The 13,665-nt window shown below is 30.0% G+C and overlaps 2 protein-coding genes across 2 annotated transcripts; one reads left to right on the top strand and one right to left on the bottom strand.

The window, feature by feature from the left end:
- Nucleotides 1–3,573: 3,573 nt before the first annotated feature.
- Nucleotides 3,574–4,382, bottom strand: LOC136087083 (uncharacterized). Its single transcript, XM_065809589.1, has 3 exons — nt 4,328–4,382; nt 4,047–4,280; nt 3,574–3,965 (listed from the first exon to the last, which is right to left on the bottom strand). The coding sequence occupies exons 1-3, from the start codon at nt 4,380–4,382 to the stop codon at nt 3,574–3,576; spliced, it is 681 nt and encodes a 226-aa protein (XP_065665661.1).
- A 4,654-nt stretch (nt 4,383–9,036) lies between these two features.
- LOC100202286 (heat shock 70 kDa protein-like) lies at nt 9,037–12,344 on the top strand. The gene is made up of 4 exons (XM_065809022.1): nt 9,037–9,386; nt 9,553–9,626; nt 10,466–11,962; nt 12,072–12,344. Exons 1-4 carry the CDS (start codon nt 9,182–9,184, stop codon nt 12,282–12,284), a joined length of 1,989 nt encoding a protein of 662 aa, XP_065665094.1. The 5' UTR covers nt 9,037–9,181; the 3' UTR covers nt 12,285–12,344.
- Nucleotides 12,345–13,665: the final 1,321 nt, after the last annotated feature.

The following is a 13,665-nucleotide window of genomic DNA, read 5'->3' as shown; positions in this document are numbered from 1 at the left end:
TCTGCCAAGTACCATCAAGAGAAACCTGGATTAATGGAACACCGGTAGTGGATTTTTCAACAGCATTTGCTTTAATTTCATTTGCAGCAAACTTCATACAATCTTTAGCAGCAGAATCATAAGCAGCTTGAATCAATTTATGATTATGTTGAAAAGCATTTACATTCATGCAACTCATATTTGTAATATAACCGAAACGACTCATTGATTCGTGCCCTTGACCAATCTCACGAAAAGCAATAATCATTCTTAAGTTAATATCAAATGCACTCCTGTCTTTACTTTGTGTGATTTTGTCCGCAGTATTACTTGTAAAAGTGCACCATTCATATGAACATGATGTGCATTTGATTTTCAAACTGTGTAAAAATCGCATTCTCTTTGAATCATCATTGTGTATGGTTACTCCATTTTGACAATCTGGGCAGCTACCAACTTGCATTAATATTTCTTTGAAAATAGGAAAATACATAATTAAATTAAAATCATGTGAACACTGTTTTTCATTCAATTTAAATTTGCTAAGCTTTTTAGCACTACATGATTTTTTTAGTTGTTGTTACTATTTCGGTTTTACTTGCTTTTTGGAACTTGTTCCCAGCGAATGCCCTCTTCACTTTTCTTAAATGATTTTTTTTATTTCCCATTACTTTTTATATTAGCTATATTTAAATAATAAAAGAACTAAAATCCATAAACAACTTCATTAGTAAAGGTAAACATAAATATAAAGTTTTTTTCATTTATTAATCTCTTATATAACACTGAAAATAAATGTAGTTTGTTAATTTTTTTTTTAATCTACGGTATAGAACAGACTTAACCATCATACTAAAATTCAATTTTTTGAAAAGTATGCCAAGTATACAAAAATTAGTCAAAAACAAGAAAGCAAAGTGTGTTGATAGGGGCCGCTACTATGGAATATTATTTTAACCACCTCGTTTAAATCTTAAAATAAACCTTTTGTGTTTATTTTTCTGAAAAACAGATTTCAGAAATGAATTCAGGGATAATTAATTATCTTAAAACAATCTAAACTGAAAATTTGAAAAATTTGAAAAATATAAACTTTATTTCCTGGTAAACCACCTTAAACAATAATAATAAAATAAGAAATCAGTCAATTTTATGATTTGTATCATTAATTTAAGTAAACATCGACATACATTAAGATTGCACAGTGAATCGCTTTATATAAGCTAGATGGACAAAAATATTTTGTTCTACAATATGATTCCAAAGAATTTAATTAATAAAATTTTGATAAGTTACGCATTTTTTGATTATTTTCAAGTTTTATATGTAAGTAGTTTTAATAGTTTATAGAATTTTTAAATTTAAGTAATAAAAAAAGTTAGTTAGGTAATAAAATTAAATTTCAACACATAAATTATGTTATAAAACTTTGTCAAAAATAAAAATAAAAAATATAATATAAGTCAGCTGATAATGTAAAATAAAAAAAAAATTTTCTTAACAACAATCATAGGATGAATCATTGCTATTTTCACTATCCGAAGAATCGGACCCTAAATAATCTTTTTATTTCACAAAATTTTCATTTCCAACCAGCTGTTGTGCTATTACAAGTGGGGCAATTAAATTCAAAACTTCTAATAGTAATTTACTCGTTTTCTTACTTAAAAATTCTTTCTATGAATTGATAACAGGATCTGATGTTATCAAAAGTATATTGAGCAAATCTATATTTGTGGAAATGCGTGAGTTTTTTCTTGTATGATGCTTGCGGAATCGACAAAAATCTTAAATGCAGGCTTCTTGAGATATGTTTTTATCCGTGCTATGTACGAGTATTTTGTGCACAGTAACAGGCATATTGTATCACGGGTATAGATTAAGATAAAGAGTTTTAGTTTCAGTACAAAGTTTTTCAAATTCATGATAATTAATATCATAACCTGAGGAAAGTGTTCTTAATAAAATGCTGAAATTTTTATTGAGATTGACGTCTATACCCGTAATCTCACCACTTAACTCTGGCTTCATAAAGAACTTGTGTCAGTTTAGGCATTATAAACTTTTCTCATCTATCATTGAGAGTATTAGGTCATGTTTAACATCAATTTGAGATTCGCCGAATCTTTTAGATGTTGAAATAAGTTGAGATATTTCTTTTAAAACTTGGTTAGTTTTTGCTTTAATAAATACATTTGTTTCTTTTGAAAAAATAAACTTATTTGGTCGGCAAAAGTGATATTTTAAAATAATACTTTAGCTGTCACTCAGTCTCACCGGAGCAAATGAAAATAAAAACAGAAACTCATCAGTTGCATCAGAGTCTGTAAATCTCTGTTTATATATGCTGTGACCAGAGCTCCCATCAAATCCCCATTTGCTAAATAATGTGAACGGCGTAGTAAAAGTATAATTTTTAAGAACTTCACACTGTGCTTTAATTAGACGTTCAGTAGTTTTATCAAGTATGGCTTGTAGGTTAATTTCGGCACGTGTTTCTGTAATAGAAATATGTTTATCTAATGGATAACATAGCTTTTTTGATTTGCATAGATTATAATAAGAATGAAATACTATATGCCCTGCCTTTAAAGACCACTTTTGCGTCTGTTTATAAGATGACTTGTACATTTAGAGTCAATGTAATAAGTTAATGCTTCGTCACAATTTAATTGCCTGCCACCACAAGCAAAGCCTTTTGAATTTATTTTTTTCTGATGATTTTAAACTTTTTCTGATTAAAGTAGCTTGGTTTCTGTACCCCAACATACAACATGCTGCTTCAGCAGCGGTGGTCAACTCAGTTGCACTTTGCAATTTTACTAAGTTTTCAACCTTCCGGTTTTTGGTTTTAAAGGACGAGTATTTTAAGTTTTTTGGGCCGACCTTGAAATCCTCCGGATGATTAAAAGGGACATCGCTGATATATTCTTATTTCAAATTCTACATCTGCTCCCTCTAACCAACATTTATTTTTGTTTAAAAACGATCCACCATTGTATGTGCTGCAGAACATTTTGTTGCAAATTTTGATGCCAGACATGAAATTTTTAACTGCGAAAACCTCACTTGATATATACACACACATATATAAATTAGTAATTAAATTTCTTCTACGGTCTGTTTCATCTTCAGCAGGTTCTTCAGGAAGAATGTTTAAATATAGAAAAATTCAAATTATAGGAAAATTTTTTTACAGGAAGTTACAAATTTTTATAAATAATTTTATAAAGTGTAGTAATATTGCAACCAGGAAGTTACATTAGCTACATTACTTTTCTCAAAATTGAATTGAATCTTGAGTTACATTAGTTACATCAGTAACACAAAATCTTTGTAAAATAAATTCGAACAAACGAGAATTTCTTTTTCTTGATTATGTTTCCGCTATACTTCAAATAACTCCATTTTTGAAAAAGAGCGCACGTGATCTGAAAATAATTAAGTTTCTAAAAAATGTGAATTGGTGTGGTGGATTGGTTTACATCGTTATAAACCTTAGGACTTAAGCTATACACTGTTGAAAATTTAGCTTGGATACATGTGGATACAAAAAGCATCCAAAGGGAAAATGCCAGCTGCTTTAAAACTATTTTAAATGTTTTGGGATGTAAAGGCTCTTGTATAGGCTATTCCTAAATTTTCAAAAATGTCATATATCGTCATAGGAGTATTTGGATGTGTCTTTAACCATGAATCACATGCTGAATTGTAAAATTTTTTTAATGGCCCAAATACTGATCTGTCAAGTGGTTGGAGTTTGTGGCTGCAATGGGGTGGCAATGTCAAGAGCACAACATTGCTTTCCTTAGCTTTATCCATCAGTTCAATTAATATATGAGTTTTGTGGTTGTCCATTATTAAAAGTAATGGATGATCCTTGCTAGGATGTCCATACTCCACAAAATGATCAAACCATTTCAAAAAAATTTCTGTATTTATCCATCCACTAGGATTAGCATCATTTTTTGTACCTGTTGGTGCACCTTAAAGCATATGGCTATGAAAGTGGACACAAGGATATATCAAAAACGGTGGAATAAAATTTCCAAGGGCATTAATGCAACCCACCATTGTAACTAGGGTTCCTCTTTCAGCAGAAGTTACCTGTCCTACTTGCTTTACTCCTTTACCAGCAATCACTTTCACTGGCTTATAAACAGTTGTCAGACCTGTTTCATCAATATTGTAAATGCAATCAGCAGAAAAGTTGTAGCGCTTCTGCTCACTGTCAAGGTTTTTGAAGAAAGTATCTACATTTGTACGATTGAAACTAGTTGTTCGACTGAGGCTGGTAGCTTCTGGCGTACGAATAGATAATTTTGTACAATTTAAGAATAAATAAAACCATTCAGTTCAAGCTGTTTCACTCTTTTTCCAGTTTTCTGGAATTTTAATGTCATTTTTAATTGCATATTGATATGCAATTAACATCGAGTCCATAATGCATATTAGATGCTTAACGAAGATATATTGAAAGTTCATCTTCTTGTGTCTTATTAAAAATATATTTATGTTGTTCATCAAAGTATAAGTTACTGTAAGAAGTTTCGTTATTAACATTTATTTTCAGCTGTAAACTTGATTTTGAAATTGTAAACTCTTGTGCAGCTGCTCGTAGTGATAAACTGCCAGATTCGACAGCCATCACAGCAGTTTTTATTGTATGAGCATCAGGCTTTAACCGACTTGTCACTCGTTTGTACTTTCTTGGCATCTGAAAAATAATTACTCATATTACTCACTCCATTATTAAAAAAGATTATGCTCTTTTTAATTGCATTAACCAAAATCCAGGCTATAAATTTTAAATTTATTTTAATAAAAATAAATAAGTATCATAACCCTATAAAACTTATAATGTGACTAAATTTAATAAGGCTAATAGTGAAGAACTTTGTTTAAACTGAATTTAAAATACAAAAATGATTGGCATTTAAAACGATACTTGCATTTAACCGGGAAGTGCATTTAACCGGGAAGATCACGCCTCCTTCCTTGCCGTAGCGCGAAAATTTGTCCAGAGCTCGTGTCGAACCTGGATCTCGTGCTTATAAAGCAAGCGCTCTAACCACTGCGCCACGGCCGCACTTACTGTGAAAGATGTCTTCAGGACAAAGTAACTAAGAAATCCAATATAATTATTATTATTTTCTATGATAAAAAACACTTTACTATAAAGTAAACATTGAAATCTTATCATAAGCATAAACATAATTTTCTGTTCACTTGCTTTTTTACAAAATTATTTATTATAAAAGTTAAATTACAGTAGATTAAAAAATGATAAAATTGAACAGTGTCCCATTTCACCCCAGTTCTCCTGTCCCAAGTCACCCCATCACTAGTAGGTGTGAGAAAACCTTTATTTTATATAGTTCTCGTAGCCATATGCTTATCATATTGCTTCAGTAGTTAAATAAAACAATAGTGAATAATTAAAAACCATAAACATAAAAATATATGCAAACAACACATAAATATTTAATATTAATGATGTCTTCAAAATCCAGGAAAATTGTTAGATTTTTACATATTCGCAAATAGTCCGAAAAAAAAATACTTCTGAAACTTTAAAAACACAATAATATGAAGAAGCTATTGCAAACTTATAACATATATAAAAAACTTTTGTTTTATTAAATTTTTCACTGAGATATTGCCAAGTCCCATCTCACACCATGTCCCATCTCACCCCGTTCTACCCTATAAGTTGAAAAATTAAAAATAAAAAAGATTTTACAATTTTAACGCAGTTTTTCAAACCATATTCTAATACAAATTGATTCTCTTTTGAATAAAATATTTAATGTAATTAAATACTACTAACCAACGAAAGTAAAATCCATCACTGCAATAAAAAGATTTCTTTCTTAAAATTTTGTTAAATGGTTTCACAAACGCTGTAAATTTTATTTGCTTATTACTAAACTTTAATTGCTTATTAATAATTGCTCTGGAATGTTTTTTATAATTAACACTGCAAATTATTACCAATGGTGGACTGTAATTGTGAAAATATTATAAATTAGTCGATTTCTTGAATTGATTTTTGCCCACCTAGCTTGTATAAAACGAAAAACCGTGGATCGTTTGGGGCAGGCAAAGCGAAATAAACATAGATACGACAATATATATGACCAGAGGTGTTCTGTGGGGGGATGTATGGACTGTCTAGTCCTCTACTAAATTTATATTGGACACTGGAGATAAAATTGGATCTATAGTAGGTAGATGGCAAATTTCAGCTAACGAGGACCTTTTTTTTTAGATCTCAGTCGCCACAAAAGTTTTTTTTAGCCTTTGTCGGCAAAAAACAGGTTAGTCACCCCCTCCCTTTAATATCTCTTCGGGATGGCCCTGCACATGACAATAATTTTGATAATTGTAAAAAATAGTTTCTGTAATAATACTGATGGAAAACAATACTTTTTATTATCCAACGGCAAATTTTTTTTTTTTTTTTTTTTTTATACATGTTTTATTTTACAACTACAAAGTAATAACAAGTTACCAATCACTGATTGGCAGTAAAGATATACAAATTTAAATCATAAATATAAAGTTCAAAATATACGAGGTAAATAAAAATATAGTTTAACGGTAATCAGTTTACTTAACAAATTGTAACTAAATACACCAAAAAAAAATCTTTAGTCGTTCTATTCAAAATCTAAATACACCACATTGGGAAAAAAGCTTATCATTTATTATTACCAAGATGCCGCATGGATTTGTAGAGAATAAGAAAAAATATCTTCCATTCCTTGAGTTGTATGAAAATGCGTATTCAACACTTGAAAAACATAAGAAGTATCAGCACGCACAAGAGTTGTGGAAAATAGTAAAAAATGATCAATTCTTGTATAAAAAAAAAAAAAAAAAGTTAAAAGTGAAAGCAACAAAGTTGAAAGGATCAGTTTTGTCATTCTGAGGAAATGCCTTTTCACCACCTAGCAAAAAGAAAAAAGATATCCATCTAGCGCCGTCTTTGTTAAATGAAACACAAAATTCGAAGTTAAAGAGAGAGAAGAAGTTGGAGAGAGAGAAAAGCGGCTGACGTTTTATCCCAAATTTGGGAGAAAGTCGTTATTGACGGGTATCTTATACATTGCCAAGGTGTACCAGTTGGGAAAGCATATAAACCGCCGACTCCTGATCCTGTTTGGGTAAACAAGCATTGTCAGCAATCTTAATTCAAATCGTAAAACGCCAAGAGGAGTCATGTTGCACACCGTTTCAAACAAACTGGCTGAAATCTGAAAAATACTGCGAGAATTGTTACAAAGCAATGCAGTCGTTTCAATATTTTAAAAACGTATCAAACCAATCAACTTTTGTACACATTGCCACATGCTACATGATATACCTAGAAAAAGTACAAAATTATACCATTTGATTTGTATTGCCAATAAATACTGGCCAATCAAGGCTGCAATGAAACGGCAATGAAACAAGAAAACACACACACAAACACAACGACTGAAATGGAGAGTGAATAGAGTGTAAGTGAGAGTCAATCTATTAATAAAGGTGAAGATATCAGTGAGGAGATTGCTGTTAAAAGTGTAGAAGCAGAGTTTATGCCTCTATTTGATAATATATTCGATTTATTTAAGTCACCATTTATGGAAATATAAGATATAAAATACTCGCATCAAGAATTCTTTTTAAAAATATTTTTCTTTATTTTAACAAAAACCGGGAAGTTAATAACAAATAACTTTCTAGGCTAGACTTTGTAATAAATAATGTATACGTACGCAGAGAGAGAGAGAAGGGGGAGGTTTCCTTAAAAGCATACAAGTGCGTTCAAGGGGGAGGGGGGGGGGATCTTGAATCAGTGATTTTACAGTATACGTACTTTATGGATGCCCCCTTGACTTTAATAAATTTAAAGAGCCGATTTTTTAAAATTGAAGAGTATTTTTCTTAAAAGTCACATTTTACATTTTTTGACAAAAATAAAAAAAGTTAATTATTAGGTTAATTATTTATAATATAATATTTATAATATAATATTTTTAATATAATATATATCATATAATATTTATAATATAATATTTATAATATAATAAGTTAACTATTAGTTAAGTATTTTATTTGAATTTAATAATTTTGCAATCATAAACAAGGAAAATCGTAAATAATAAACAATTTCTTTATTCATACTAACATAGTTAGATTTGCATGTTTTTCAATTAAGAATCCAAAGTTGAAAAAACTTAATTTTGGAAAAAATGGTTTTAGCTGCTTTTAGAAAAAAAAAGCCTTTCAATTCTCACTGAGCTGGATAAGCTCTGTTGGTTAGAGGGTCACTTATGAGAATATTTATAAAAATATTTATAAATATTCTCATAAGTGCTTGAAATCTGATCATATTTAAACCAATATATTAAGTCTAATATATTGGTTTAAATATGTAACCAATATATAAACTCTAAGGGTGGAATGCAAGAAGCGAACTTGAATCAAGTTCGACTTGAACTTTACTTTGTGACCAATAGCGGCAGAGTATTTTTTGAGAGGAAAACCCATACTCTGCCGTTATTGGTTGCAATGTCGAACTTGACTCAAGTTCGTTTCTTGCATTCCACCCTTAATACTTAAAGTTATTTTTAATATATAATTGATCAAAGAGTATTTTCCACAATGTTAAAAAGCGTGTAAAATTTATTTGTAAATTTTCGATATTCAATTTTTTATAAATGCAAATTTATTGAAGAAAATAAATTATAGACCAAAAAAAATATTTATTATTGCTAGTTTCATAAAACAGAAAAAATGTTTTATTTTAATAAAAAGATGATAAATATAGATAAAACTTAAAACTTTAAAGTACAAATTGCCCCCTAACTATGTTTTAAAATATATTCTAAAATGGAATCGAATGATCTGGAAAGTATTAGCAATGTTTATTTTTAGGGAGTTTTGTTTTTTATTTAAAATAATTGATTATACAAAAAAACATAAAAATATTCAATCATAAAATTTATATGATTGAATAATTTTAAAAAACGAGCTAAGGATAAAATTTTTTTTTTCTTTTTTCAATAGAAACAAAAAATTTATGCCGTAATATTAAAAGTTAACCCCCGTCCTATTACATTTATATATCTTGCCTGTTCTTTGAAAAGGTCTTTACTAAAACTTACTCCGCATTGGAAGGCAGGACGCAAACTGAACCAAGAATATCTAAGTCATGTCAAAAGCACCAGCAATTGGAATAGATCTCGGAACTACTTACTCTTGTGTAGGTGTTTTCCAACATGGTAAAGTAGAAATTATTGCCAATGAACAAGGTAATCGTACTACACCCAGTTACGTTGCCTTTACTGACACTGAAAGACTTATTGGTGATGCCGCCAAAAACCAAACAGCAATCAATCCTTCTAACACAGTATTTGGTTAGTTAATATACCTTTTACTATCTAATAAGTTATATCGTAGTCTTATATTACTATCTAATAAGTTATATCGTAGTCTTATAAGTTATATAAGATAAAAGTGACATTTTAAAATCCACTAATTTGTAATTATTCAAGTTGTTATATGTAAGTTATTTTTCCTTAGACGCTAAACGACTCATTGGAAGAAAATATAATGATGCCACAGTAGCTTCAGATAGAAAACATTGGCCATTTAATGTAAGTAGATTTTTTACTAAACTTTATTTTTTACAATATTTTACAGTTAACATTTTTTTTCTAAATATAAGAAAAATTAGAGAAAAGGTGATTAGTTTAAAGATGTTAAAGTTAATTTTAACATCTTTAAACTAATCACCTTTTCTCTAATTTTTCTTATATTTAGTTGTTAAACATATATTAGTAAGAGTACCTTTTAAAATAAATGCAAAGTCAGGAAATTCGAATTTCTGCAAATAAATCATAAAATAATCAGGGATTTGAGTGTTAGATATAAAAAAATCTAAAAGAAATTAAGAAAAACATTACAATTTTATCAAGTAGATAGTTCTAAAGAATTCTAAAATATTGGCAAAGAGTGTAAATGCTGTAGTAGTATATTCTTTTGATAAATTATTACAAGTAGTCACAAATCTGAGTTTTTAATAAATAAAAATATAAAGTTCAATTTAAATAGACAACATTTTTTCTTATTACTTCTACTAGTTAATTTTGCTCTTGATACTTCTACTAAATTTTCCTTTACTAATGTTAAAAATACTTATGAAGCCCATATAGCCATAAAATATATGAAGCCTATAAATTTTCTTTTTAATCTTTCATTAGTATAGTGTACTTAAATTTAAATTAGACTTTATGTTTCTTTTCTTTCTTTTATAAAGTTATTGTTTTAAATAAAAATGAAGTTTATTTTGTTTATAGAAAATAAAGTCAAATAAAATATTATTTAAAAAAAGTCCATCTTAAACCCAGCCTAATTGCATATGTGTTACAGATTTTGCATTAGTGTCGAAATTATTTGCAAAGATTAAGTTATTTTTTTAAAATAATTTTTTCAGGTTATTGATGAAGGAGGTCGACCAAAAATTCAAGTTGAGTTCAAAGGTGAAACCAAATCCTTTTTTCCTGAGGAGATTTCATCAATGGTTTTGTTAAAGATGAAAGAAGTTGCAGATGCTTACCTTGGCAAAAAAGTAACAGATGTTGTCATCACTGTACCTGCATACTTTAACGATTCTCAACGTCAAGCTACTAAAGATGCTGGTGTTATTGCTGGCTTAAATGTTCTTCGAATTATCAATGAGCCCACTGCTGCTGCCATTGCATACGGTCTAGATAAAAAAGTTGGAGCTGAAAAAAATGTTCTTATTTTTGATTTAGGAGGTGGTACTTTTGATGTGTCCATTCTTGCTATTGAAGATGGTATATTTGAAGTAAAATCTACCGCAGGTGACACTCATCTTGGAGGGGAAGATTTTGACAACCGTCTAGTCAACCACTTTGTTGATGAATTTAAAAGAAAGCACAAAAAAGATATTTCAGGTAACAAGCGTGCACTTAGGCGTTTAAGAACAGCTTGCGAACGTGCCAAGCGAACACTGTCTGCAAGCACTCAAGCTAGTGTTGAAATCGATTCTCTATTTGACGGAATTGACTTCTATACATCCATTACAAGAGCTCGTTTTGAAGAATTGTGTATCGACATGTTTCGAGGCACTCTTGGTCCAGTTGCTGATGCAATCAGAGATGCTGGAAAAAACAGCAACGGGCAAAGTTTTTCTAAATCTGACATCCACGAAGTTGTTTTGGTTGGTGGATCTACTCGTATTCCAAAAGTTCAGAGTTTGCTCCAAGATTTCTTCAACGGAAAAGAGCTGAACAAGTCAATTAATCCCGATGAGGCTGTTGCATATGGTGCAGCTGTTCAGGCTGCTATCTTAAGTGGAGATAAGCATGAAGCAGTTCAAGATTTACTTCTTTTGGATGTTGCTCCATTATCATTGGGTATCGAAACTGCTGGTGGTGTTTTTACTGCTCTAATAAAGAGAAACACAACAGTACCTACAAAATACTCTCAGACATTTACTACATATTCAGACAATCAACCTGGTGTTTTGATTCAGGTTTTCGAAGGAGAGAGACAAATGACTCAGCACAACAACTTGCTTGGTAAATTTGAACTTTCTGGAATTCCACCAGCTCCAAGAGGTGTTCCTCAAATTGAGGTCACTTTTGATGTTGATGCCAACGGTATTTTGAATGTGTCAGCATTGGACAAAAGCACTGGAAAGGAGAACAAAATCACTATTACAAACGATAAGGGTCGTCTCTCTAAAGAGGATATCGAGAGAATGGTCCAAGAAGCAGAGAAGTATAAAGCTGAAGATGAAGCTCAGCGAGACAAGGTGCAAGCTAAAAATGCTTTGGAAAGCTATTGTTATAACATGAAGCAAACTGTTGAGGATGACAAAGTTAAGGATAAGATCAGTGAAGAAGACAAAAAAACTATTTTGCAAAAGTGCAACGAAACAGTGGAATGGGTAGATCGCAATCATGTAAGTTTGTAATTTTGTTTTAATGATGTTTCTGTTTTATGTTATCTCCATTTTTTTTTTGAATTTTGTTCTTGCATAGCTTGATTAATTTTGTTTCAAATTGTTATAGTCTGCTGAAAAGGAGGAGTTTGAACACAAGCAAAAAGAACTTGAGAAGGTATGTGCACCAATCATTACAAAGCTATATCAAGCAGGTGGTGCTCCAGGAGGCGGTATGCCCGGTGGTTTTCCCGGAGGTATGCCTGGTGGTTTTCCAGGTGGTGGTGCAGCACCACACACTGGTGGTAGTTCAGGTGGACCAACAATTGAAGAAGTTGATTAATTTTGTTATTTTTGTTACTGATGCAATCATGTATTAAATATGTTGTCACCGATAATTTTACATATTAGTATTTTGTTTTGGCGTTTCCGCTCGTTTTTTAAAATTTAGCGTTTTTTAAGAGCATTAAAATTTCAGGAAATCTTTCTTTAGTAATGATTTAAAATCTCAATTTTAATAAATTTCTGTGTTAATAACCATCAAAAGTTTATAATATATCTGAATTCTAAGTATTTTTTGAAAGCTCTCCTGAATAATACATGTATTCCGTAATAATGCGGAAGGACATCTATCTCTATCTTTGTTTTAACCCCAAAATTCGATGCATTTAATAAATCAAAATGTCATATTTTAAAGCTGCGTATAGAATCCTAGTTAAAAAAAATTAAACTTTGTATCTAAACTTCGAATTAAAAAGCAAGCTGCTCTTATTTTTAAAAGCGAATTAAAGTAATATAAAAGTTTTGTAATGAATGAAGTAAATAAAGTAACAGTAATGTTAATAAACCGTGTGATAAAAAATGAGCAAATGCTTTAATCGCTAGTTGTTTTGATCAATGTAAATAAAAACGTTAAGAAATTTCAGTTTTTATTCACGCAATAATAAGCAGTTACTGCGAAAATTGCTTTTCAATTCGTGAATAAAAACAAGAGTAAAATCCTTTGTTACTCCCGTAACGCTGTGCAATTACTGAGTAATAGCAAATGCTTAATTATATTCACTTAACCTAATATCCTTGAGAAAGTGTGTTACCGATAATTTTATATCGTTTTTTAATTACGCAGCGTTAAACTTACAAAATGCAAATAAGCGATTAATTTGCTCTTGATTAAGTTAAGACGAAAGAAGATTTCTATATTGAGCTTACGGCTTAATGCCAACATCTTAATTAAAAGCCATTATGCAGATTTTGTCAGATTTAATTTTTTTATGCTATATTTAATAATGGCCATATTTTCAATTAATTTTAAGTAACTAACCAAAATATAAAAAACAATATTAACAATGCATTCGAACTTAAATTTTGAATAAACATCAGTTTAATGGCCGGGATGACTAATTAAGAGCCAGCTGGCTTATTAGAAAATTAGATTCCACTAACCTTGCCACAGGTTAAAATGTGATATCAATTTAGTGTACATAAGATTTTAAAAAAAAGGTTTTAAAATAAGACAATGAATTGGTGATTATTAACTGTTACACATCAAATTTTATAAATTTATTAAGGTGGAAAGCCCCTGAAAATTTTTTTTTGATCAAATATTAATATGTTTTAAATTTAATTTCATAAACCTAAAATTAAATAACAAAACTAACTGAAAAGAACAAAATTTTTTTTTGGGTAAAATGGTAGCTGTAGCAGGTGCCAAATACACATAAATA

This window comes from Hydra vulgaris, chromosome 11, assembly GCF_038396675.1.
Source record: "Hydra vulgaris chromosome 11, alternate assembly HydraT2T_AEP".
Taxonomy (NCBI): Eukaryota; Metazoa; Cnidaria; class Hydrozoa; order Anthoathecata; family Hydridae; genus Hydra; species Hydra vulgaris.
This window is presented reverse-complemented; position numbering and strand designations above follow the sequence as displayed.